The sequence below is a fragment of the Marmota marmota genome, unplaced genomic scaffold (genome assembly GCF_001458135.2).
Source record: "Marmota marmota marmota unplaced genomic scaffold, marMar, whole genome shotgun sequence".
Classification (NCBI taxonomy): domain Eukaryota; kingdom Metazoa; phylum Chordata; class Mammalia; order Rodentia; family Sciuridae; genus Marmota; species Marmota marmota.
In genome coordinates, this window is record NW_025999900.1 from 4,235,162 (window position 1) to 4,262,744 (window position 27,583).

General features: G+C 40.3%; 1 protein-coding gene and 1 long non-coding RNA gene across 2 annotated transcripts in view; one reads left to right on the forward strand and one right to left on the reverse strand.

Annotated features, from left to right (window-relative positions):
* Positions 1-301: 301 nt before the first annotated feature.
* Fntb (farnesyltransferase, CAAX box, beta) overlaps positions 302-27,583 on the forward strand; it is a 75,021-nt gene continuing 47,739 nt past the window's right edge. The window contains exons 1-2 of the mRNA XM_015490224.2: positions 302-676; positions 24,807-24,871. Of these exons, the coding sequence (XP_015345710.1) occupies positions 533-676; positions 24,807-24,871 (209 nt within the window). The 5' untranslated portion in view covers positions 302-532. The remainder of the gene's footprint in view (positions 677-24,806; positions 24,872-27,583) is intronic.
* On the reverse strand, positions 15,756-23,322 carry LOC125615214. The gene is made up of 4 exons (XR_007345742.1): positions 22,911-23,322; positions 21,281-21,346; positions 17,733-17,913; positions 15,756-16,152 (listed from the first exon to the last, which is right to left on the reverse strand). It is a non-coding gene; the product is annotated as an uncharacterized LOC125615214 (long non-coding RNA).

The window sequence follows — 27,583 nt, forward strand, 5'->3', positions numbered from 1 at the left end:
AATGCCCCTTCCTTCCATCACTGGGTACTGAGGATAGCAAATTCTGCTCATTTGCTAAGAAGCTATTGGCTTCTCTTGGGAAACTGTCAAAGACCCAAAGGTGCACAATTATTCTACTAGTAATAGCGTGACTGCGGCAATCAAGAGAGCTGTCAGAAAAGGTTTTAAAGTTACATTCATTGGATTCTTTGGCACCCCAAACTGTACACTAGTGAATTACAGAATAAGCAGAATGCTGAAGTTTTTTTAAAATTTGCATAACGAACCAAGGCATCTTACACCATCTGTAATTCAGATGTACACAGCCTTCGCTCCAGGAAGCTGAGTTCCTGCAGCAACCTATCTGCCCAATGGGGGGCGGCAGCATCTTAGTAACTCACTCCCTGAAGATGTGTAGGTGGGAGGAGAGATTCGCGTTCAAAATCTTTTTGACTCTACCCACACTCCGTAGCGCCTTAGCCCGCTCGAGTTTCAATGCGCGTTGTTGCTGGACGAAGCGGAGTCCTATACACCGCCCGCTGCTCTCCTGATCATGGCTTCTCCGAGTTCCTTCACCTACTATTGCCCTCCATCTTCCTCCCCTGTCTGGTCAGAACCGCTGTACAGTCTGAGGCCCGAGCACGCGCGGGAGCGGTTGCAGGACGACTCGGTGGAAACAGTCACGTCCATAGAACAGGTGAGGTGGCAGGACTGGGCGAGGCGCCCGCGCGGGGCCTTCTGGGAGCGGCAGTCCCATCCGCCGGGCTGCCGGGGTGCGGAACTCAGCGCGAAACTACGCCTCCCACAGTGCACCGCGGCGCTCTCTGTGGCATGCTCTGGGCGCCCAGGCTGGGGCTTCCGAGTGCAGCGTTTGTGGGGCCGTATTGGGTAGGGGTCTTTGTCAGAGTTGAGGTTGGGAGAGAAGATGGACCCGGGTCTTCTCTTCCTCAGAGAGCGGAGAGAACCTGTTCTGTGCCTGGAGCCCTCAACAGCTCGGGCGGATCAGTCAGTCCACTTCATTCTGTGGGGACGTCGGGAGGTTCAGGGACAGTGCACTTTCCTCCACTTGCTTGCAATTTCCGGACGCCGAGAGGACCGAACGGCCAGACTGCGTTCAGGCCATCCCATAATCTGTTAGTTTCTGATGGCCGTGCCAGGTTGGGGCCTGCCTCGTGATGGGCATTTTGGTGCCTATTTGGGCACCAGTTATGTACATGTTGGACACAATATTAAACGCTGGAAATACAGAGAAATAAAATAGTTTTTGACCAGGAACCTGGTTGGGAAGACAGGCAGGAAAACAACAGTTTGGAAGGTGCTAAAATAAAATACGAATTTTGAACTATTTTTCATTCACTAAGGCCTAGAGATAGAATCGAAACTTATAATTTTGAAAAGTGGGAAACTGTAGTGAACTACAGTTTCATTTTTTTTTCTCATTCCCAAACTGGAATTGTTCCCAAATTTGTTGTAGAGCTGTTTAACCATCTGTTACTAGGAGGAGTGGTCAGGATGATTCTTTTTAGCACTAACAAATAAACATCCTGCTGCTTACTAAAATAAGATATCTTAGTAAGATCAGTCCCCACGCTTATTAATCTTGAACGGAACTGCTTTGTTTTTCATACCTGAATCTGGGTGCCTCTATGTAGGCAAAATTAGTAGCAGTAATTAGGACTTTATATATAACTATACATTTATAACAAAACAAGGGCTTGAATGCATGGTTATATGTTTAATAGCGGAGGGAATATTTCATGCTTTATGAATTTAATGAGTAGTAAAGGAAACCCTTACCTTTTAAACGTAGCTCCTCAGGTTAGTTAGTTCACCAGTGTATCCTACAAAAGTCTTTTGCAAAGGAGCACAAAGACATCTCCCATCAGGGAAAAACCTACAGGATCTTTGCAGTGTTCCTAAGTGATGAATTGTTGAGTCGATTCAGGACAATTCTGTTTTCTTTTGATTTGACTTTAGACTATGAGATTATCTTTTCTTTTTCTTTTTTGCCTTCTCATCCCTGATGTTATTCTTTATGTAGTTAACTGAATTGACCTAGAAGATAAGCTAGGGGAGAAAAGGAAATCAGAAGTTGGTCTGTTAATTAAGAGGCCAACGTAGAGACTTCAATGGGTTGAGAAGCAAATTAAAAACAGGGACGTGATAAGGAGTTTTTCTGATCTGCTCTTTCTCTGTTTTATATACTGCTACACCCCATTCCCCCCTGGTAAATTGCTGAAGTTCCTACCTGCTTAGTCCTACGTGGAAAACACCAACAAAAATAAGCAGGAAAACAGTAGACACAGTGAGCAATGCAAAAATGGATATAAGGTCCTTCATCTTCAAAAGACTAGGCCAAGGCCAGGGCTGAGAAAGGATGCTAGGTCCTGATATGTTATTATAGAGCATCTTTCAGACATGGGCCTAAAGATATGATAGGTAGTATAGCATCTTATATTTCTTTTCCATGTCATAATTAGCTCACATTTTAGGTTTTAGATGATTAGTTGCAGTTAGTAGAAAGAAATGTGGTATCTCATTCTGTGGCTTTCTCAGTGTTTTAATAATCATGATAGCAACCATTTATTTGGTCCCAGCACTGTAATAAATGTTCTCTGTACATTGTATCATTCATTGCAGATGAGAATACTGAGGTTAGAGAAGTACCAGATTGGTAAGTTAATGATGATACATTCATCAGAAACAGCAACCTTGTTAGGGTATTCTACCGTTGTTTACAGAGGATGCTCTTATTCTTTTGGTTTTGACCGAAGCCTCCATATATTCACAGGGATTTACTGACTGCTCAGTATTGTGCCATTGTAAAAAAAACAAATGCTGGGCTGGGGTTGTGGCTCAGTGGTAGGGCACTTGCCTAGCACATGCAAGGGCCTGGGTTCGATCCTCAGACCACATAAAAATAAATAAATTGTGTTCAACTACAACTAAAAAAAAAATAAATGTTTAAAAAAAAAAAACAAAAAAACAAATGCTTGTCATTTCCTTTCTGATTATCAGGAGACTTATTTATTTGGAAGAACCCTTTGCTGGGGGTCCTCTGTTCCATTCATTTTTTAAAAAATATTTTTTTAGTTGTAAATGGTTTTTTTATTCTATTTATTTATTCATATGTGGTGCTGAGGATCGAACCCAGGGCTTCACACATGCCAGGCAAGTGCTCTACCACTGAGCCACAATTCCAGCCCCTCTATTCATTCTTTTAACAAATATTTGATGGACTTTTATGTGTTAGGCTCTGTTCTAGGCACTTGACATAAGTCAGTGAACAGAGGAGATTGATTTGATGTTTTTAGGAAACTTGTTCCAGATCAGGGAGGTGTCAATTAAAGAAAAAATATAGGTCCGGAGGTGTAATTTAGTGGTAGAGTGCTTCCCTGGCATGCACGAGGCCCTGGGCTAATCCCCAACTTTACCACCACAAAATTAATTAATTAGTTTATTTAAAAAATAATAATAAATAATTAGACATGCTGTGGAGATCAATAAGGAGGAAAACAAGAGGTGTTCTTGGAATGGTGAAAGATAAAACTGATGTTACATTTGAACTGAGATCTGAAGTACATGAGGGAATAAATTATGCATGGATCTGGCAAAAGAACCTTCTGAGGAGAGAGCAGCAAGTGCAAAAGTCCCGAGGCAGGAGAGAGCAAGAGAGGAGATGGGATCGCACAGAACCTGATTGGCTGTTTATAAGTATTTTAAAACTGGGAAACCACTTGGCTAGATAGTGTTTATTTATCTCCTAGATTCACTCGGTGCTTTTCCACGCAGCTCCTGGGGTACATCAGATTCCCTTGCCTAGTGCTGCTGGTTGTTTTGGGACATGGAAATATTGCTAGGAGGTGAGAAAGAGGGAGAAGAATACAGTGTATTTCTTCTCTCCTGCAGGGTTGTGTGGGCTAGAGTTTCTCTAGACTGAAGGTCACATCTCTCAGATATCTTTTCTGTAGAGCTCCCTGTCTCCCTTTCCACTCCTTTCCTTCACACCTTCAGGTCTAGAAGGGTTCAAGTGCCCTGGAGTTCCCCTGCTCCAGATGCTGTATTCGCCTTTGTGGGTTCTCTACATCTGCCCACACCTTTTTAAATAGTTCCTATGTAAACTCTCCTGGATTCACCTACTTTGTGCCATCTGTTTCCTGCCAGGACTCAATGATCCATGATCAGAGCAGATAGTGGAGAGGTGAGGGTGGATGCGGGGAAACCAGTTAGGAGGCTATTGCAATATCCTGGGTGAGGTGATGACAGCTTAGCTCACAGTGACGGTCATGGAGGTAATGAGGAATGGTAGTTTTTGACCGTCTCTCCCTTGACAAGTGTTTTGTGGTGGATATGATGCAGGGAGGGCCTTTCATGACTCCAGAAACAGAAACAAGATGCGTTGTGTTGTTAGAGCTTACCTTCTGTATTGTGCATCTGGAGTCACTCCATTGCAAACACTGATTCAGGCCAGTAGGTTAATGCTGGTAGTCTCTGTGATAGCAGTCTTGCCAAGATGATTGTTTACAATAGACACTACTCCTGTTTTTCTTTTAGTTTGCCCTTGAACAGGGGCCAAACCTTCCTCCACTTGAAATGACACAATGTCATTAGACAGCATTCAGTCAAGTGACAATCAACTCTGAGGGGACAATAAAAGAGTTATTAGTCTTGGTTCCTATTCTCAAAATTTTTTTCTCTCAGGAAAAAAAGGATGCCTGAATCAATTACAGAGTGCTGGTTATTACTGCATTGCCTGGGAAATGGAAGAGCGCTCTGTGGCCTGAGAAGATCCGGATGACTTTGTGGAGAATGTGGAACTGTGGTTGGGCACTACAGGGTGGAGTTGGGGGAACCATTCCATTAGAATGACCCCGTAGCGGGGAAGACTTAGGCTTGACGGGGCACAACAAGGATGATGGCCTACCCAGAATGGAGAGTGCAGGTCAGATATGGTAGGAAATGAGGCACGCTGGAGGGGTGTTGAGAGCAGGTTGGTTTCAAGTGGTGGGCAGTAGGCTATCGTGGCCAAGGATCAGAAAGTTCCAGGAGAGAATCCTGGATTCCTGCTGTATACTTGCCTCATGGTATAGTCTCTGCAAGATTAGTAAATGGAGATGGAACAATTTACTCAATATGATTAAACTTCCCAGTTTTTTTATGCCTCTGATAGAAGAAACTAGAGCTTGGCTTGGTGAAGTGCTCATTAGGCTAGCTATGTGAATCAATTTAATTTTATTTTATTTAAAAAAATTTTTTTAGTTGTAGATGAACACAATTCCTTTATTTTGTTTATTTTTATGTGGTACTGAGGATCAAACCCACTGCTTCAGACATGCTAGGCAAATGCTCTACCGCTGAACTATAACCCCAGCACTTCAACTTTATTTTTATTAAAATTCAGTACATACCATATTGTCCAACTATAAGGCAGTCTTAGATATCAGATTTCCCTATGTAAAAGTCCCCAAAAGTTTTTTTGGTCAAGTTGAAGATACTTGGACTTTAAGGCATGTTAGTGAACAAATCAAAAGCCTACTGATAGAATTATGTTTAAATTTACGTACCTTGGGGCTAGGGATGTAGCTCAGTTGTAGAACATTTACTTAGCATGTGAGAGACCCTAGGTTTCATCCCTAGCATTGTAACACTAAATAACCAAATAAATGTACCTATACCATTTAAAAATCATGTACTTGCTAGGGATGTAGGTCAGTGATAGAGCACTTGCCCACCATGTTAGAGGCCCTTGGGCTTGATCCACAGCACTGTAAATAAATAAATAGATAAAATCATATACTTTATAAAGTAACACTAGTTTAGAAATATTGGTTTCTCTTCTATTATTCATAAAATGTCTTCAAACTTTTTATATCTTTTTTTTTTTTTAAACATCTCTAGCCCACCTACCACTTTTTATTTCTTTTCATTTTTCAATACTGGGGATTGAACCCAGGGACACTCTACCACTGAGCTACAACCCCATTCCTTTTTATTTTTTGAGAAAGGTTCTTGCTAGGTTATCCAGGCTCATTTCAAACTTGTGATCCTCTTGCCTGGGCTTCCTGTATAGCTGGGATTACAGACTTTCACCACTATGCCCAGTTTTCACATGCGTCTTTGACCTCAGTATTTTAATCATCACTGGAACCACTTTTTTGAGTAAGCCAATATGGTTTTCTAGAGCACATATTCAGTTCCTTGAGATATGTCCTTTTTGAATATGAGTAGGATAATTATCATTGAATATTTTATTCCAAGTTACAAGTATCCACTTGTATAACATTAGAATTGTTTTTCACAATGTGACCAGTTGGTGCATATTATGAGCATCACAACTTAATCATTTTGTTACTTTTTTAAATGTTCTTTGACAACTGGGCTTGGTGGCACACACCTGTAAATCCTGGGAAAGCTGGGAAGGCTGAGGCAGGAGATCACAAATTTGAGGCGGGGTCTCAGTGACTTACTGAGACCCCGCCTCAAAATAAAAAAAAGGGCTGGGGAGCAAAATGGTAGAGTGCCACTGGATTCAATTCCCAGTAGTTAAAAAAGAAAGAAAGATAACGAGGCTGAGTATCTCATAGGTAGAGCGCCTGCTTCGCATGTGTGAGGCACTGGGTTCTATCCTCAGCACCACATAAAAATAAATAAGGATATTGTGTCCAACTACAACTAAAAAAAAAAAAAAAAAGTTAAAAAAAAAGATAATGAAAGGCTAGTTCAAATTGGTAACTTACACATGGAAGTGCGAATTTACTGGAATAATTGCAAATTTGGTATATAATTTGTCTTCTTTCACTAATACCATTAACCAAGGCTGCCCAAACTAGACCTTGTCTGAGGTTGTTTTAGGCTACTGCTTCATCCTCAAGTGGTGTTTTTTATTCAAAATAAGGACAATGAAAGAGCTCCCTACAGCAAGAAATACTTTTGTAAGTATTTGATTATAAAGTGAATCGTTTTTTCTGAGGGATAAAATTTTTTAGGAAGAATCTTGCTTTGTATTTATCATATTAATGATTCTTTTATCACAGTTTAAGCAAAAGTCTGGATTTCAGGCAGCAGATCTGCTTTCTGGATTGGTCCTCCCCTGGGAGAGAGGTAGAGATGTATGGGGAAGGGAAGTGATGGTCCACAACAGGAGAGTTGGTGCATCCTGTTGTCTCTAGACAGAAACTATGAGAGAGGAAGTACCAAATGCATTTATTGGTTTTTACCACTTGTTGGTGAATAGAAATTATTCTATGCTCCTATTGATTGGATTTCCAGGGGAAAAAAATGAGACATCTTTTAAGCAAAGTTGTCAAGAATGTAGGCAGATGGTTACATTTTCATTTATTTTTTGCCATGACGGTAAATCCGAGGGACATCAGTGCAGACACTTAATCTCTGGCCTCTAGAATCTAACACAGTCTGTCCATTATTAAAATGCACAAACTGATACCACAACCGAGTTCTGCTTCCTCACAAGTTGAAGTTTGAACATTAGAGAAGCACGCAGAGGCAAGCATATAAAGCAGGATTTATTTAAAAAGGGGTAACATAGACTTCTCCCAGGAGGGAGAAGGGGGCCATAGCTAGTATCCTGGTATCCCCCCAAGAGAGGTGTTCTGCCCTTTTTATATCTCGTAGGCTTCCTTTGCTTTCCCGACCTCTTCCCTAATCTTTCTCCTTCCTGTGTACCTGACTAGGCCCAGGAATGCTCGGTGGGAGAGCCAAAAGGTGGGAAACTGGTGGGCTGTAGGGGAAAGGGCAGGATGGAGCAGCCTAGGACACTTTAATTAACAACTTTATGGCTCCCAGTAGGGAGGGCTAATTCCTGGGACCGGTTACCTTAGCAACAGGTTGGAGCAGGGCAGTTTCTTGATAAGGGTGGAGGAAGGGCGCTGAAGGAATTAACATTTCAATCTCTCAAGGGACTGTCTCCTACTTTCGCAACTCACTCAAAATTGGCCTCCTTGATCCCACCTGACTCAATTTACCTATCTATACTGACTGCCTGTCTAATTCAAACTTCAAAACTAGTACACACATTCAAATATATTGTATATATGTGTGTACATATATAAATATGTATTTGAGCTTACATTATGTACTTTAAACATATGTGATTATAGTATTTACACACACACACACACACACACACAGAGTTAAGTAAACCTAATAACACTCTGTACACAGGATGACCTACCCCATGCCCTGTCAAGCAGTATAAACTTCTTCCAAATTAATAAACTTTAATTCTGAATTCTTGTATCCCATTTTTGCTATATACTAAGTGATCAGTTACTTCATAGCTGGAGGAGGTGAGAGATGTACTATTAGTATTAACATTTGTGGTGTTATTCATTAAATTGGTTTGTATAGGTTGACCTGAGAACCTATCAGGTCAGGCAGGAATCTTTTTCTCTTTTGTTAGGGATATATTCCAGACACCTAGAACATAAAGGAAAGATGAGAAAGTGTTGAAAATATTTCTTTGTACTTTCTCTAGTAGTTTATTGTGAAATTTCCAATATAGCAGTTGGAAGAATTTTACAATTTTCCATTGTTTTGATGGAAAAACAAATGACATCTAAACAGTGGACTTATCACGCTGCACTTTGGGGGCATAGCTTTTTTTTTTTTTTAATGTTTATTTATTTTTATGTAGATGGACACAACACAATGCCTTTATTTTTATGTGGTGCTGAGTGTGCCTGTGCTAGCTAGCTAGGCTAGTGCTCAAAGGCTGAGCCACAATCCCAGCCCCAGGGCACAGCTTTTTTGTGTGTGGGGACCTGCTTTTCTGTGTGGTATGAGTCAGGAAGCATCACTGAACTAAGTACTTGGAAATCCTTTTGTTCCTCTAAGATTTTTTTTTTTTTTTGGTGCTGGGGGCCTTGTGTATGCTTAGTGCTCTACCAACTGAGCTATATCCCCAGCCCCTCCTCTAAGAAATTTTTTAAAAAATATTCATTTTTTTGGTTATAGTGGACACAATAACTTTATTTTATTTTATGTGGTGCTGAGAATTGAATCCAGTGCCTCATGCATGCCAGGCAAGTGCTCTGCCTCTGAGCCACAACCCCAGCCCCCTTCTAAGAAATTTTTAATGAACAAAAATAAATAATGATGTAATTAACAGCCATTTTTGTGTAACCTAGAATTAACTGTTGTTAACTTTTCTTTTTTTCCTCCTTCTGGGTGTTTGTTTAAAGGAAACAAAACAGAAAACAGCCAGAGTTTCCTTTAACCATATCCACAGTTCAGTTTGCCTTCCTGCCCACAGCATCTAGTTCTATCATGAGTTGGATGTGTTAATTCTTCCACTTCTTCACTTTCCATCCTTTGGGGAATGCATAAACAAGTGTATTATTTAAAAAAAAAAAAAAGTTTATGTAAATTATCATACTCTCCCATCTTGTTTTTTTTTTTTTTTCATTTAACATTTTTTTTTAAATCTCAATAGTATGCATATCTACTGTTAAAGATAATTTTCAGAAAAGGTGAAATTATGACTCATACAGATAGGAATGAACATGTGTTAAAATTTTTATTTTACTCATGTATGAAGGAACCAGGCAGATACTATGGCCGGTTCAAACAGTCAGAAAGCAAATTTGTATAGAGTAAAGAAATTGAGTTTCGAATAGGAGCAAAACAGGCTTTTCCATCGAGGAGAGGAAAAATGAGTGAAAATGGTAGGACAAGACAGTGTGCATATCTATCAGTAACCTACACACAACTCAGAATTCAAAGACAATGCATGATTTTCCATTGAAATACAAAAATTTTTATACATGACTATGCAATATTCCCATTGATGAGTCCAGAGTTCTTCTTTTCTTATAGGGTGGGGCAGAGAAATAGAGATCTCTTTTAAAGATGTAAATTTCCCTTACAAAAGGGTAACTTCTGTTCTGTTTTCAGAGCTTGTGTCTGCTCTTTCTTAAAATAATCAGCTCAAAATAATCCTATACTAAAGAGGATTATTTTGGACTGATGTATTCTGTTCTCCTACAGTCTTATTTTGGGATGCCATATTCTGATCCCCTGCATCTCCCAAACATTAGGTTATTTGTTCAAATAAATGTTTTATTTCTTAAACATCAAAACTATTCATTGAGTGGAAGCAGTGCTTGCCTGGTATGCAGGAAACCTTTGGTTTGATCTTCAGAACCACCAGGGGTGGGGGTGGGGGGCCCTTTAAGAAAAAAGGAAAAAAAAAGTTATTTATCTTTGTTTATTCTTTGCTAGTTGAGAAGAAATGTTTGGTGAGTATTTAAAAAAAATAAGAAGAAGTAATTATGAATGAAAAAGGAACCATTTGAAGTAAAATCCCATGCATCAACTTCTGAATTAAAATTTAGTGACTTTTACTACTGCTAAAAACCTTTGATCTATCAAACATTAGCATCATCAGAATTCTCTGGAAGGCTCCTTAAAAACAGTTGAGTGGCTGAGCCCCTGTGGCTCATGCCTGTAATCTCAGTAACTGGAAGATCACAAATTTGAAGCCAGCTTCAGAAACTTAGCAAGGCCCTAAACAACTTAGTGAGACCCTGTCTCAAAATAAAAAGTAAAAAAAGACTGAGGTATAACTCAGTGGTAAAGCACTATTTGGTTCAATTCTCAGCACCCCAAACAAACAAACGAAAAATAGTTGAGTGGACCCCATACCTATAGGTTCTGATATTTTATTCTGCGCCTACCTGAGAATGCCTGAGAACTTACATTTCTAATAAGTATAGCTAGTTCTCAGTGAATCTGCTCCTGGGCTATGTTATTTTTTTGTTGTTTGTTTTGTGGTGCTAGGGATGGAAACTGAGCCTTGCTCCTGCTAGGCAAGTGCTCTACCACTGAGCTTTTCCCCAGCCTCTGGGTTACTAGTTTTCTAGCACTGCTCTGGTGGGGAGGTCCTCTCTCTCTCTGCTCTTCAATGTGCTTTTGTTTAACTAGTGTGGGTGAGCACAAAGCAAGCTCCTCAGAGGCAGGAATCTTTTTCTCTTTTGTTAGGGATATATTCCAGACACCTAGAACATAAAGGAAAGATGAGAAAGTGTTGAAAATATTTCTTTGTATTTTTTCTAGTAGTTTATTGTGAAATTTCCAATATAGCAGTTGGAAGAATTTTACAATGAATAAGCAGTTTACTCATCATCTAGATTCTTTTGTTAACATTCTGCTGTATTTTTTTAAAAAATCACGCATTATTCATTTGTTCATTTCCATGTCCTATATTTTTCTTTGGTGCTGAGGTCCTAAAGGACAGTAAACACATGTCCTGCACTGAGCTGCACCTCCAACCTCTAGCCATCCTTTCTTTTTTATTTTTATTTTTTTATTTTTTTTTTGGTACTGGGAATTGAACTCAGGGGCACTTGACCACTGAGCTACATCCCCAGCCCTATTTTATATTTTATTTACAGACAGGGTCTCACTGAGTTGCTTAGTGCCACGCTTTTGCTGAGGCTGGCTTTGAACTTGCAATCTTTCTGCCTCAGCCTCCCAATCTACTGGGATCCATATTTTCTTAATGAATTGTAGATATCAATGTATTGTTCCCTAAATATTTCAACATGCATGTCCTTAATTAAAATTTGATATTTGTCTACAGTTCTTTTTGTTTCAAGATAAAGTTCAGAAACAATAAGATCTGAATATCCTAAGTATACATATAAACCTTTATGAAGATAGGGAACATCACCATCACTCCAGAACATTTCTTCATGCTTCTTCTCAATTGGCAGACTCCTATCCTCTTCTGGGCATCTAGTGTCTGATTTTTTTTAATAGGTTTGTTTTGCCTTTTCTAGAAGTTTAAGTAAATGAGGTCATACAGTATGTGTTCTTTTGTGTAAGGCATCTTTCATACAGCATGTTTATAAGGTTCATTCACATTGTTCTGTGCTTCAGTAATTGTCCCTTTTAAAAGGCTGAATGGTATTTTTATTTTTTTAATCATCAGTGGACTTTTATTTAATTCATATATTTGTGTGTGGTGCTGAGAATCGAACCCAGTGCCTCATACATGCTAGGCAAGTGCTCTTCCACTGAGCCACAACCCCAGCCCTGAATGGTATTTTTATAAATGTATTACAGGGTTTTTTGTTTGTTTTAAAATCTATCTTTGCCAGGAATGGTGGCACATGCCTCTAATCACAGCAACTTGGGAGGCATAGATATGAAAATCACAAGTTCAAGACCAGCCTCAGCAACTTAGTTAGGCCCTAAGCAACTTAGTGAGATGCTGTCTCAAAATAAAGTAGAGGATGTGGCTCAGTGGTAAAGTGCCTCTGGGTTCAATCCCCAGTACCCTCCCCCACCCCCAAAAAATCTATCCTTGTTGGGCATGGTGGCGCATGCCTGCAATCCTAGCAATTTGGAAGGCTGAGGCAAGACGGTTGCAATTTGAGGATAGCTTGGGATATTTAGTGAGACTGTCTCAAAATTTAAAAATTTTAGGAAGAGGGTTGGGGATGTAGCTCTGTGGTAGAGCACCTCTGGGTTCAGACTCCAGTGTTGCAAACAAACAAGCAAACAAAAACTATTCTATTACTAGACAAGAGCTGTTTCTAAAATGTGGCTGTTATGAATAATGCTGTTATGAACACATTTATAGAAATCTTCATGTGTTTTCATTTTTCTTGGGTAAAAACCTACAGGCAGAATTGCTGGATCACAGGGTAGGCGTATTTTTACTTTCATAAGAAACCACTATCCTTTACCATCATGGTTGTACATTTTACACTTCCCCAGCAGTGTATGAGAGCTTGGATTGCCCTATATCCTGACCAGCATTCAATGTTGTTGTCTGTTATTCTACCAATGGATATAGAGTGGTAATTCATTTGATTTTTTTTGTACTTGAGATTGAATCCAGGGATGCTCTACCACTGAGCTACATCCCCATCCTCTTTTTCTTATTTTGAGATAGGGTCTCACTAAGTTACTGAGGCTGGCCTTGAACTTGTGATCCTTCTACCTTGGTCTCCTGAGTGACTGGGATTACGGACATGCCCCACTGCACCTAATTTCATTGTATTTATTCTTTAATTACCTGAAACACTTTATAGTAGACTTAAGCATTTATTTGTTCATGATACATATAAATGCATTGTATATGTGTGTATTCAGATTTGTTATACTTCTCAAAAATCTTTCTTATACCTAGATAAGGCAGTCATGGTGGCATCTGGGTACTAAGTGTTTTGTTTTAATTCTTTTTTTTTTAATATTTATTTTTTAGGTGTAGACGGACACAACACAATGCCTTTATTTTTATGTGGTGCTGAGAATTGAATCCGGGTCCCGCCTGTGCTAGGCGAGCGCTCTACCGCTGAGCCACAATCCCAGCCCTTGTTTTAATTCTTAGTAACTTCCTCCAACTTTTTTTATATTTCAAATTTACAAAAGAATTGACATCACCTGTTTATTCTCCACCTAACCCCCCATACAAACTTAAAAATTGCATTTTAAAGAGGATAAAATTATGACTCATACAGATGTAAAATGAACTATGTTAAAGATTTTTATTTAACCCATTAATTAATAAAGGAATCAGTAAGGTATTATAACTATTTGGAGAATTCAGAGTAATACTAGAGTTTTCAAATGAAGGTGCTGGCTCTGGGAATTCCAATGAATCAGATATGGCTACTCATCCCAAAGAAATCAAATAAAAAAGTAATGGTGAAAGGTGGGAAAGGAACTGTGTAGCTATACTGAAAAGACAAGGGGACCAGCTGCCCTGTCTTGGCGGGTACTAACATGAGTTTCAGGGTTAAACAGAGGAAGAATTGGGACAGGGCAAGAGGTATGCATAAGTAAGTAGTCTTGGTCAAACTGTGATCTGGTTGATAATTATCTCAGTTCTGGTCTTTGAAGGTGGCTCTAAGAAGTCTTATTGCTTGAGGGGGCAATCCTGTTCCCATCCTGAGATGATGGCTCCTGCTTAGGGGGGCAGCCTCAGTTCCTGTAATTAACTCTCATTGTGGAGGATAGTCTCACCATGGGGTGATCTGCCTGAAATGCTCTGCTGTTTCTAGAAGGTTTAGGGCAATTCCTGCAGTCCTCTAGGTACCACTCTGGTGGGTTTAGACCAGGCTGTGGTAAAAGCTGGCAGCTGATGACCTTACTTATCTTGGTGTCTTCAGTCTTGAAGAGGGATGGTCACTTGAATGATGAACATGACTACTTGAGAGTTGAGCAAAAATCTGACCCAAAGTTTAACATGATAAAAGGGATACAAAATGAAGGCAGAGATGCCAAACTTTTTGTCCTGCTTTAAGTTACCTTTTGAACATCTACAGGCTCAAATGAAGAGTCAGTGCTTTTTACCAAAAACAGTCATTAACAGTTATAACACTGTTATAAAATACCATCCACTTAGAATCAGATAAGGAATGATAAAATGCAAATGGAGCAAAACTAGGCAGTATCTATAAGGCAATGATTAAGTGTATTTCACCTGCTGAAATTTGTGTGTCTATACATGGAAGCTATTTGCATTACTAAGTTTTCTACAAGTTAACTTCTCCATCTATAGAGTTGTGAAATAGTCTTGTCAAGGACAAAGGTGTTGGTAACCCGTGGATGTCCTAGCCAAGACACAATTTTTCCTTTGATACAGGTGTTTATGTTTATATGTGTGTATACATACATGTATACATATATAAATGTGTGTGTATATGTGTGTGTGTGTGTATATATATATATATATATATTTTTTTTTTTTTTCCCCTGAATATTTGAAAGTGAAAGCATTCTCTAAATACATCATTCTTCTATATATGGATATTAACATTATACCTCAGAAAATAAAAATAATTTTATAATATCACCTAATATTCAGTTCATTTAGAAATTTTCCTAATTGTCCCAAGATTTTTAAATAGCTTATATTGTTTTGAACCAGATCCAATCAAAGTTCCTTTATTTCAGGCTATTTTTGAATATCAGAGAGCTAATCTCTGTGACTAAGTCTTCAGTGACTGATCCTGTTGGCCCTTCTTGGAATGTTTTCATGTAGCAGAGTTTCTGAAGCATATCGGATGCTTTAGGCTTCTCTCAGGAGAGCCATATCACTTTCATTAACATGGTTATGGACTGTGTGTCCTGTGCCGGAGGGAAATGAGCCTGTAGGCCTTTTGCTGTTTATGCAAAAGAAAATTATGTGTTGCTATGGGGCTGTTAAACAACCTTTGCATTGTAGAGGCTGGTAACTGCCTTGCCTATGGGCGTTTTTATGTAGAAGGAAGAGATTAAACTGACTATTCTCTCAGTTCTTATGGGATGGAAAGGGAGCATGAAGCTTCAAGATAAAAGGAGAGGCCCTGGAAAGTGGGCATTATTTTAGCATCCCTGTATTGAAGTTGATTATTACTTTTTTTTTCTGAAGTAAGATTTGAGAGTTGTGACATGTTCACAGTTCTTCATGACTCAGGTAACTTTTTAAAAAATAGGTAGCCTCAGTTTCCTGATATTTTTTCCTTTCTTCTTTTCTTCCTTTTGCAGTGCTGAGGTTGAACTGAAGGCCTCATGCATTCCAGATAAACTGTCTACCACTGATGTGCATTTCCAGCCAAGTTCCACTATATTTTCGGGAAGGTATTACTGGGGATTGAATTCAGGGGCAGTTGACATGATCCACATCCCCAGCCCTATTTTGTATTTTTATGTAGAGACAGGGTCACACTGAGTTGCTTAGTGCCTCACTTTTGCTGAGGCTGGCTTTGACCTCATGATGTACCTGTCTCAGCCTCCTGAGCTGCTGGGATTACAGGTGTTCACCACCAAGCCCAGCCCCTATTTTAAAGTGAGGATTTTAATAAAAATTTAAAAGGAATTGAATTATATATCTTGTGTATAGATGTTATTCAGTTATGAATTCTTCCCTTAATTCTGTCCCAAAGGCTAAATTTCTCATTCTGCTAGTGTGTTGGAGGTCCCCAGTGCCATTTCTAGGTTCACTGATTTACTGCAAGAACTTAGAGAACTCAGTATGTAGTTTTACTTATCATTATGATGTATTATAGCAACAGGATACAAAGTAAAATCAACAAAGGGAAGAGACTCTTAGGTGAAGTCTAAAGGAAACAGGCACAAACTTCCATGGGTCCTCTCCCAGTGGAGTGAAGGGGCAGGAAAAAGTCCTTATCCTCCACCATCTTAGGCCGTCTGGCTAGGGCTCTATAAATTAAAGTAGTGAAAAATTAATGAGATAAAAACAATCAGAAGTTTATTAACATGTACGTTACACAGATACACACAGCAACCAAAGGGGTGGGTAGAACTTAGGTGTATGAGTCAGCTTTGTCCCGACTGGCAGGACACATCACAACATGGGCAGCGAACCTAGACGGGGAGGAATGAAGAGACAAGAGACACGAAGGATGACAGCAAGACAGGAATTCTGATCAAGCATGCAAACTTTTATTGTTCACACAGGGGTATTTATATGCTGGGGATGGGGAAGCTCTCTAATCAGCAGTTGCTGATTAGGTTGTTTACAAGTAAAGCAAGTACATGAGCCAGGATTGCGAAAGGCCTTGGTAAAGGCGGCACCTATGGCGAGACCCATGGCATGGGCTGCACCCCCCCGCCCAGANGCGCTGTGGCTTTCTAATAAAGCCAATGTGTAAGGTGCAGTGGGGCCATAGTGAGCACAAGCCTTTTTAAGTTTTTCAAGAAAATGCAGGCTTAATTTTTTGTAGACACTGTGGGTTCCTTCCTGCCTAGGGGTGAACTCTTCATCCTCTGAGTCCTGATCTTCCTCTTGCCATTTCCCCGCTTCCTCCTCTTGATCCTCCTCTGAGTCTTTGTCCTCAGCCTGGGCGGGCTTATCTGTCTGACTACGGGTGACTGGGAAGGCAAGAACAGGCCAAAGGCTCGGCTTAGCCTTTGTATTAGACTGCCTTGGGCCAGCTCGAGTTGACTCCGTGCCTAAGGCTAATGAGCGAAACTCAGAGTCAAGGGATCTTAATTCTTTTAAAAGTTGGATCTATTCCCGTCTATGTTGGAGAGACTCTCACAAGGGAGCCAGGTTAGGCAGGGGAAGTGGGGAAAAAATATCTGAGGGGGCAGTTGGCTCCTGAAGGGCCAGAGCACAAAAGGCAGGAGGGATATAGGAGGGAGGTAGATGTGTAAGTCCTATAGGCTGTGGCAGGGTCCTGAGAGGTGGCGGGTCTTCCGAATGGTAGCGAGCTGCTTCCTTCTCCAAGGTAGCCTCCTCCCCAGGGGTCAATGTGTCTCCGGGATTTAAAACCGGATAAAGGCGGTTGGTAACCCTTGGAGCCTTATTCATTAGGGTGGGATTTTGAGGGGGACCAGGAAGGTTTCCAGGGTCCTGGGGAGACTGAGAAGGGTCTATGTCTATACTAACTGAAGGGCATGCCGAGGGGGGACGAGAGGGACGGGAGGTCTTTTGCATAGCCTCTTCCCCAATCCTGACAAGTTTTAAGGTACCATTGTCAAAGGGTGAACTTTTAAGAATTTCATTAATTAAGTTCCAGTAAGAAAAGGTGGGAACAGGCACCTTTTCTGGGCCAAAGGATTCATAATAATCTTTTAAACATTCTCCTACTCTAAGCCATCTTTTACCATCAATGGTTCCTTCAAGGGGAAACCATGGACACAATTCTCCTATGTATGAAAAGAATAATTTTAAGTCCTTTATCTTAACACGCGCCCCCCGTGTCTTGAGGGCTCCTTGAGGCCTGACAAAAACAAATCATGTGACGAAACTGCTTGTCCCATGGTGGGTCACTCACCGTGAGTCATCCCCACTCTCCTCCTGGATCTGTCTCTCGGTCGTGTCTGCCGAGGCGATCTCAAGCTCCGCTTGGCCAAGTCTTCCCGGAGGACGGCGTTCCTTCTCAGTCAAAGGCTCGAGCACACAACGTTGGGCGCCAAATATCCCACCGGCAGGACACATCAACGTGGGCAGCGAACCTAGATGGGGAGGAATGAAGGGACAAGAGACACGAAGGATGACAGCAAGACAGGAGTTCTGATCAAGCTGCAAACTTTTATTGTCCACACAGGGGTATTTATATGCTGGGGATGGGGAAGCTCTCTAATCAGCAGTTGCTGGATGTGGTTGGTAAAACTGCCAGCTCCAGGATGTCTGATGATCCTGATAACCGCAGGATGTTCCAGGGAGATAGGTAGCTGCAGGATGTCTCCCAGGCAGGATGTCTCCCAGGGGGCTGTCAGGCTATTCTTTGAAGGAGAATTTCCTTCTAGCCCCTGACAAGCTTTTTATTTATGTGACAAAATACCCAAAGGAAACAACTTAAAGAAGGAAAGATGAATTTTGGCTCACAGTTCAGAGCCAATTTTGGTCATTTGGCTCTATTGTTTTGGGCCTTAGGTAAGGCAGAACATCATGGGGTACATTCTAGACACAGTTGTGCACACCTGTCTGTAACCCCAGTGGCTTGGGAGGCTGAGACAGGAAGATTGCAAGTTCAAAGCCAGTCTCAGCAACTTAGCAAGGCCCTAAGCAACTCAGTGAGAACCTGCCTCTAAATAGAAAATACTTTCAATAAACAAAGGAAAAGTGGTTTGGGCTTCTCTGTGGGAGAGGAAAGTTATAAAAAGAGCCAGAAAAAATATGGAAATGAGTTATTTTGTAAGGTTTGGCAGACAGATTTGTGTTAGTGCTCCTCCAATGATGAGTTAAGAGTCTACCTGTTCCTGCTAAGAAAAAAGGAGATATTTTCTATAAAATAAGTGTAAATTTCTTTTACAAAAGGAAACGCGTGCCCTGTTTGTCAGGCTTTTCCTACATCTGCTGGTTCTCAATGGCCATTAGCTCAAAATAATCTGGGTGCCAAAGAGGAATATTTTGGGATAACATATTCTGGCACCTTTTGGAAGTCACACAGGATGCTCTTAATTCCTCCAGAACTGACAGTGTAAATTTTCTAGGTTTGTTTATTTGTTTTGTAGTACTGGGGATTGAACCCAGGGCCTTATACATACTAGGCATGTGCTCTGCCTCCGAGCTGTATTCTCAGTCCTCTAGTATTGATTGCGATAATACTTGCAAAATGTTGTCTACTTCAGAAACTAATAATTAGAGATTTAGTATCTACACTTTTTATTGGGGGCTGGTCACATAGGCACCCTTTGCCTAGTCATCATTCAGACTCCCAGAAGGAAAGTTCTCTTTAGCATAAATGTGATGTTTATAGGTTTAGGCACTCTAACCCCTTCTTATCAGTTCTAGGAATGGCAGGAACCCTCTCAAAATGTAGGTTCCCTGACATCAGCCTGGGGTCCATCCTTCAAGCAGGACTTTCTAAGTATAGAAGTCTCAGGTCTTTCCCATTAACTCTGTTTCTTTTTATACGCAATTATCTTTTCCCTTTTCCTTCTGTTATGAGAATTAGAACATTCAAAAAATGCCTGATCTTACTACTAACAAATTTACTCAGATTTTATATAATACCTGCAGGCTATATGAGGGGGAGGAGAGGCAAAAAGGATTTCCATATTTTGGGAATTGCTTTGATATTTCTTATCCTCTGATAAGTACCTTTTTAAAAACCCAAGGCCTCATGCCTGCTAAGCATATGCTCTGCCACTAAGCTACCCCCAGCTCTGCTAAATATTATTTTTAAGGTTGTGTTCTCAAAACATACTATGTGCTCTGAGGTGATCTTTTTCTATCAAAAAATATACCAGTTTCAAGGTCTTGGGATGTGGCTTAGTGATAGATGCTAGCCTAGCATATGTGAGGCCCCAGGGGCATTGCAACAACATTTTATATATATCACATGTATAACATAATATTGTATATCATATATATTAGTTCCTAAAAACAATCCAAAAAATGGGCATAAAATTTTTTCTAATTATATATCTAATAGGAGATCTGTATCTAGAATATATAAAGAACTATTATAATTCAGTAACAAGGCACCCATTTTTTAAAATGAGCAAAGTATCTAAATAGACATTTCTCTAAAGCATATATATACAAATGTTCAATAAGCCCTTGTAAAGATCCTTAACATAATTAGCCATCAGGACACTGCAAATCAAAACCAAAATCAAAACACAGATAATAACAACTATGGGTTAGGCTGCAAAGAAACTGGAAGCTTTATATACTGCTGGTGGGAATATAAAAAGGTATATTTTTCCTTTTTATATTCCCACCAGTTCCTCAGGAGTTAAATGTAGAATTACCACAAGATCCAGCAATTCTGCTCCTAGATATATGCCCAAGAAAAATGAAAAATATGTCCCCCAAAAACTTGTACCAGAAAGTTCTGTAGGGGTAGCAACCATAAAATTCCTTTACTTTCTCATCAGAAGGCCCACAGCTGACGTTCCTGGCCCAGAAGACAGGTTAGCAAGAGAAAGGCATGACAAATTTGTTTAATCTAAGTTTTGTGTGATATAGGAGCCTTCAGAAATGAAGACCCAAAGACCCAGGAAAACTGTATCTGAATGCTTAGGATTGTTAAAAAATGGGCAGCCATATAGAAATGTGATTGGATATAATCTGATGGTAACAGACTGCAAAGCCCGTCCACATTCTTCTTGTCCTGTCTGTAATATTCTTTCCTCCTAGGTATGGGCTAGGATCTCTCCAAAATGAGGGTCTTCAAGGATAAGAAAAGGGAGAGAGTATGACCTTTTTATGGCTTGCTTTGAGGGAAAGGAATTTTAATTTTTATGACAATCTTTGGGAATTCTGGTTTCTGTGACTTGTGTGAGGGGAAGGAGGGAGGAAAATAGGAAGGCAATAGAAGGTGGGGCAGAACTTGCTTCTGAGGCCTTTCTAATGTTCTAAAGTTTAAAGTACTCTGCTTGCCAAATTGCCATACTTTGGGATGTCATGTTCTGAGCCACAACAGTTCATAACGCATATTTCATATTAGCTAAAATATGGAAATGTAACAGGGAATTAGGGCTGCTTTTGCTAACAAGCACTGACTCTTGACTCTTCAGTTGGGCTCAATGGATTTTATTCAGTTAAATGCGGGAAAAATTGACATCTCTGCCTTTACTTATCTTATTTTTTTATTTGTTCTAATTAGTTCTATAATAACAGAATGCCTTTCAATTCATTGTACACAAATGGACTTTTCATTTCTCTAGTTGTATAAGATGTAGATTTGCACCATTTATGCAGTAGTACATGTACCTAGGGTAATGATGACCATCTCATACCACCATCTTTTCTAACCCCATGCCCTCTCCTCTCCCCTTCCTCCCTTTTGCCCAATCCAAATTTCCTCCATTCTTCCCATGCTCCCTCACTATACATCTGCCTTTATATTGTATCTTTCTCCTTTATTACCTTAAGCTTTGGGCCAGATTCCTGCTCTCCTCTGTGTGTAGATAAGTTAATCACTTATGGAGTTATCTGTCAAAAAAACAAAACAAAACAAAAAAATGGTAATACAAGGTTTATTTGCCCTAAATTTACCTTATCTACCTTATTCTCCTTCAAGATGAGGATACCAAGATAAGAGTAGTTAAGGTATTTTCAAGACTTGTTGAGACAACTCCAGCTTTTACAATATCCTGTTCCAGACCCCCTGGTTCAGTGCTCTGAAGTCTCTAGTCATTGATCTAAACTTGCAGTTATCTTGGATTCCAGGAACAGCAGGACCTCTCAGGCAGATCACTGCTTGATGAGCTCATACTCCCAAGTGAGAACAATTACCCCATGATAGGAACTGAGGCTGTCCCCCAAGTGGGAACAATCATCTCAGTATGGGAACAGGATTGCCCCCTCAAGCAATAAGACTTCTCTGGAGCTACTTCCCAGGACCGGAACTGAGATAATAACCAGACCCTAGTTTGACCAAGACTACTTAATTATGCATACCTCTTGCTCCTGCCCCAATTACTTCCTGTGTGTAACCCTGAAGCTCATGTCAGAACCCTCAATGACAAAGCCGAGATGTTTGATTTGACTCTTCTTCCCAGTATGACCTATTGATTATAAAGTTCCTTTCCTGCTTTTCACAATTATTTACATCTGTTTTGTGGGGTGAGTGGCAGGACTTGATTTGTTTGAACTCCCAGAGTCAGGCCTCTGGCCTAGGACTCCAGTAACAGAAAGAGCCCAAATGCCTATCAACTAATAAATTAATAAGTGAAATGTGCTGCTATATCCATAAAACAGAATATTACTTGCAAAATAATACAGTTGAATATCCACTACCTGAAATGCTTAGGACTAGAAGTATTTCAGAGTTTAGAGTTTTTCAGGTTTTGAAATATTTGCATAGATTTTCCAGGTTGAGCATCCCTAATCTGAAAATCCCAAATCTGAAATGTTCCAAAATCCAAAACTCTTTGAGCATCATCTCAGTTCTAAAATTTCTAAAAGTCATTGAGTCATATAGTTTAAATGAATGAACTGAATGGTATATTAATTATATCTCAATAAAGCTGTCAAAAATACATCAGTGCTAAGAGACAATATTTGTTCATTTTTATATACAGCTTGACCTGTTCATACACAGGTGTTTATTAAAATTCATAACTTGAATTTTCAGCATGAGTCAGTTACTGCATTGGAATGCAAGTCGTTCATTTTGAAGAAGTGTGATTAAGAAGTCTAAAGAGAAATGACACTACATTGGGAGTATTTTTAGCATTTTCCAGATTGCAGTAGGACACATTTCCACATTTTTTGTCAGGTATATTAGTTTTTTTTGTCAGGTATATTATTTTCCTTGTCTAGTGCATGGCTGCTCATGTTGCCCAAGTGGAAGCTGAAGAGGGACTTCTCTTTAAGGAATTCTGGTCTGGAAGGTTTTTCCCAAGGGATTTGTCAGAATGCTAAGGAGAAGATAGGTTTGCCCATTAGCCCTTGAATAGTATTAAGTCATACAGATTTGAATAGGTTTGTGTGGGTGAAGGAAGTGAGATTTTCTCCCAGTTGGTTTTGTTTCATTCAGAATTCATCAACTCACTTGGATTTGACAGTATATCCTAGGCAGATCTTCATATAAGGTTCTTACAGACATATGCTTCTGGTATATTTTCCTGTCCCATTCAGTTTCCTGCAAATACCGTCTGTGTTCCATTTAGTCTGGTGCTATATATTAGTCCCCTGAGAGTGTCTGAAATGGAAAAAGATTCTTTATAATCTTGGACAACTTTCTATTCCTGCCCAGTCAGGTTCTCAGGGTGGCTTTAGTCTGTTTCTTGAGATTATGAATTCATAACCAGATCATCCCTCAAATTCATCTTCAAGTGTAAATACCAAAAGCATATCATAAAACCAAACATAAGTGCATTTTAAATTGGCTGCCATTCTAGAAGATTCACATCACGGCTTCCCTCATCATCACAAATAGTTTTTGTGCACTTGTCAAAGGGACTGGAAGCTCTGACTCAACTGGATGTTTCAGAAATAAATGACACTTATTTTTAAGTTTCTCAGGGAGGGCTGGGGATGTAGCTGAGTGTAAGGCCCTGGGTTCCATCCCCAGTACCACATACACATGCACACCAAGAACATACTTTTGAAGTGTAGGGGAAGAAAACAGTCGTGTCCTCTACCCTTCTGAGTTCTTGGCTGGAACTCCCTATAACAGAGGGAGGATTAACAAAAGGAAAACAAACAGGTTTATTAACGTATATGTCATGTATATATGGTAGAAAACCATGGATAAATGAGTAACTCAGAGAAGGGGTCTCCACGTTTATAGAGCTTTTTCCACTAAAAAAAAGAAGAGTGTAGGGGAGCTAGGAAAAGTAAGCAAGAGGAAGATTTGTCATGCAGATTTAAGTAGGCTGCCTTCTGCATTGATTAGTTTCTTGTATTTTATTATTTTTTCTCTTCTGGCACCCCAGGAGAAACCTCACCTTTACAAATGGTGGCCTCTTTTGTGGACATTTATTTCCCATATAAATTGGTATTCTCTACACTGTTTTCAGAGGTTCTTCTATATCTGCAATTCCTCAAAATAATCAGTTTGAAACAGTCCTTGTGTCATTGAGGCATATTTTGGGGTAGCATATTCTAGTCTCCTGCAGAAGCAAAAGGTAGGTGCCTCTCTTCATCTGCTCCTGAGTGAATGGTGCCAGGAACCCAACACCAAAACTGCCATTAGTTTGGCTAAAATGGATTAGATTACTGGAGGAATTGATGTGGTGCCAGCATGTCACAGGGGATTGGCTGTCTCTCTGCTTGTCCTAAGCCTGTCAATCCTGAAGAACCTCTGAATCCAGTTACAAACACTGTGCCATCCAAAACCCCAACGGGGGGCAAAAACAAAAACAAACCACCAATGAACAACTCCAGCTGATAGGATTTGCGGCCATTTGCGGACAGCTCAAGTTCATAGTTGTCTTGTAATAGAGGTGTCTTTACAATTGGGAGATTTCAGGAAAGATCCAGTCTAACCTGCTCTCTTTCAGTTGCTTTTTCCTCCCCAGCTTCATCTCATGCTGGGAGCAGAAACTGCCCCCCAAGCTCTGGTGCAAGTTGGACCTGCAGAACCAGAACTGCAGCGTGTGTACATTGTGCTTCTCAGCTCCTGGCACCCCACAGCCTGGCCAGAGCTGCAGTCATAGGCACACCTCTTGGCTCCCTGCTTTTGCCCTTTCCCTATATAATCATAGAGCTGTTGTCTGAATGGGGAAGAGAGTTTTCTAGAATACTCTGGCCAAACTGAGAATAAATTCCTTACTTGCTTCACCAATATCTTTCTCTCTCTGTCAATTAAACTCTAGGCATTGGGTGACCAGGTCTAGTCTGTTAAGACCCCTGGGTCAGGGTTTTGGCTGAGGACTCCAGTAACAGTCTCATCTGTATTTTTTTTTTTTTTTCCTCTCTCTCTCATGTCCTACATCCTTTCCAGGCCAAAGTAGAAGAAAAGATCCAAGAGGTCTTCAGTTCATACAAGTTCAACCACCTTGTACCAAGGTAAGCTGTGGGTAGGAATTTGAGGGTCTGGGAGAGCACCTCCGTGTGGGAGCCCTTTGTGTTTCCTCCTCATCTGCTGCTAGGCTAGTATTTCTTGACCTCATGGCTATCTGGGTGTGCTTGTGACCCAACTCCTGCCTCTTTCTAGGATGCTAAGGAGATGCTGCACTTGGACTGAGCCACCAGGTGTTAGGTAGGGATGCCCCCAAAGCCTGACCTCTGAGTTCTGAAGATGGGCAGTGGAGTTCAGGTTTTTGATAGTTGTGGCCTGTAGCTTTGCTTAGATGAGGACTGTCAAGTTTCTCCTTTTCCTATTGTACTTTGAAGCAGATACAGAGTTTGTGGGTGGCACAGAATAGATTCCTCTGGTGTAAATTATTATTATTTCTTAAATATTTATTTTTTAGTCTTAGGTGGACACAATATCTTTATTTTATTTTTATGTGGTGCTGAGAATTGAATCCAGTGTCTCATGCATGTCAGGTGAGCACTCTACCACTGAGCCACAACCCCAGCTCCTGATGTAAATTATTATTATCGTACTATTTTGCAGTGCTGGGGATTGAACCCAGGGCCTTACACATGCCAGGCAAATGCTCTACACTGAGCTATATCCCCAGCTCTACTCTAACTTCTTATTATTTTGAGAAGTTTGAGCTTCTGGCCCCAGTGCAGCAGATGCCAAGGATGAAGTTCAAACTAGAAATACAATGCTTTTTGTTTTTCTTGGAGCTTAGCAGTTGAAGTCTTCTATGCCTTGTGGAGTCAGAAATTCCAAAAGGGAATTAGAAGAATTTTAAAAATTTGAACCTTTATTTTCTCTTTTTTCCCAGTATTTTGTAATGTCTCACACTAGAATTACATGAAGTTATTTCATCCCTTTATTACTATTTCTCTTTCAGCCACAAATTGTTTCCTGGATTATATTTCCATCCAGCAGAAGTGATCACAAGTCTGAAACTGTGTGTGGTCATCATTTTCTCTTAGTGATAGAACACTTTGACATTCTCCAGACACTGGGGCGAGGTGCTGGCTGGTTCACTGTGGTGGCGGAGCTGCAGGGTCTGAAGTTCAGCCTCACCTCCATTATCATGTCTCCTGACTTCTTGACACCTTCTAACTGACTGCATCTTTGGGTACTTCTTACTGGAACATTAATCATGACTCCAGCCTTGTTACCATTGTGTCTTTTTTGCCACTATTTCTTTAATTTTTTTTCCTTATTAGCCACTACAGTAAACAGCTGGAAAAGACAGGTGCTTATTGGGAAAAACAGGTGGGAAGGTTCACTTTATCTTCCTTCCCTGGGGAAGGCAGAGGAAAACATTAGCTAACTAGAGGAGTCTTTCCCCAGACAGAGTCTTTCCCCAGATCTCTGCATTAACCCAAAGCTCAGTAAAATGAATTATTCCTCTTGTCATTAACCACAGCTGGAGGTTAGCAAATGACACCATTTATTTTAGCAGCTTGAGAGAGTAAGCTGTGGGATATGCTGGCTCCTCAGTACTCATCTGCCCCTGTGCACAACCCTGTGCTGGCTTAGCCTCCTCAGCAGTGGTGGGACTTGGTGATGGTGAGGGGCACAATTTTGCTCTAGGGCCTTTGTGGTCAGCAGTTGTGCCCCCAGATGACTCACCTGATTGGGCTCTGAGTCATTGTCTCCTGTCTGGGCCTCTATGTTTTCCACGAGGGACCTTTGACTATCTGACATTCATTTTTCTGCTCACCCACAGAAGAGGGCCTTGGACTCTGTCATCTTACTAAGGAATCAGGGAGGTTGAACAGCAGTGATCTGGGAGGAAGGAGATGTTATTTTGGGAGTGATGTTATTTTGGGAGTGATGGAGGACAGTAAAGGAGAAAAATCCCCTGATTCATAGATTTTGGGTCAAGTGTAGCTAGAAAACAAAAATGTTCCTTTTGGGGCTTGAATTCTTGTGGAAGTAGAAGATATTAGAGCTCTGAATTTGTTTCGGAAATATGACAATTTCTCAATATATCATAGTTGCCTATGAATATGAGTGTTTTATAGGATGCTAATTAGCATGCTAATTAACATTCGAGATACATATATTGGCTGAATATCAGCATATCAACATAAGGCTGAATCCAAATATCACCATCATTGAGTGAACCTTTAAGATATAAGAATACATATATAACTAATTAAAACAAAAAAATTAAACCAATTTCAAAAAAAATGAAAAGATATAATGCAGCTTGGTTGTAGAGTGCTTGTGTGGAGTGCTTGAGGTCTAGGGCTCAATCCCCAGCACCGCACTTTTTACATTAAAAAGATGTAAGAATAGGGCTGGGGATGTGGCTCAAGCGGTAGTGCGCTTGCCTGGCATGCGTGCGGCCAGGGTTCGATCCTCAGCACCACATACAAACAAAGATGTTGTGTCCGCCAAAAACTGAAAAAAAAAAATATTAAAATTGTCTCTCTCTCTCTTTAAAAAAAAAAAAAAAAAGATGTAAGAATAAATCTAGGGCTGGAGGTGTAGTTCACTAGTAGAGCTCAATTTTAATATTTGACATGTTAGTCATCAAGATTTAAAAGCCTGACAGTATAATGCAGGAATAAACCTTCACTGTTAGGTAAACTGCATGTTTACATTTTACAGTAAATCCAGATGATGTGGCTTGTTTGTTTCTGAGGTCATGATGCTGATCAGATGTGACAGAATCACGCACATTGCCAGGACTGGTCACA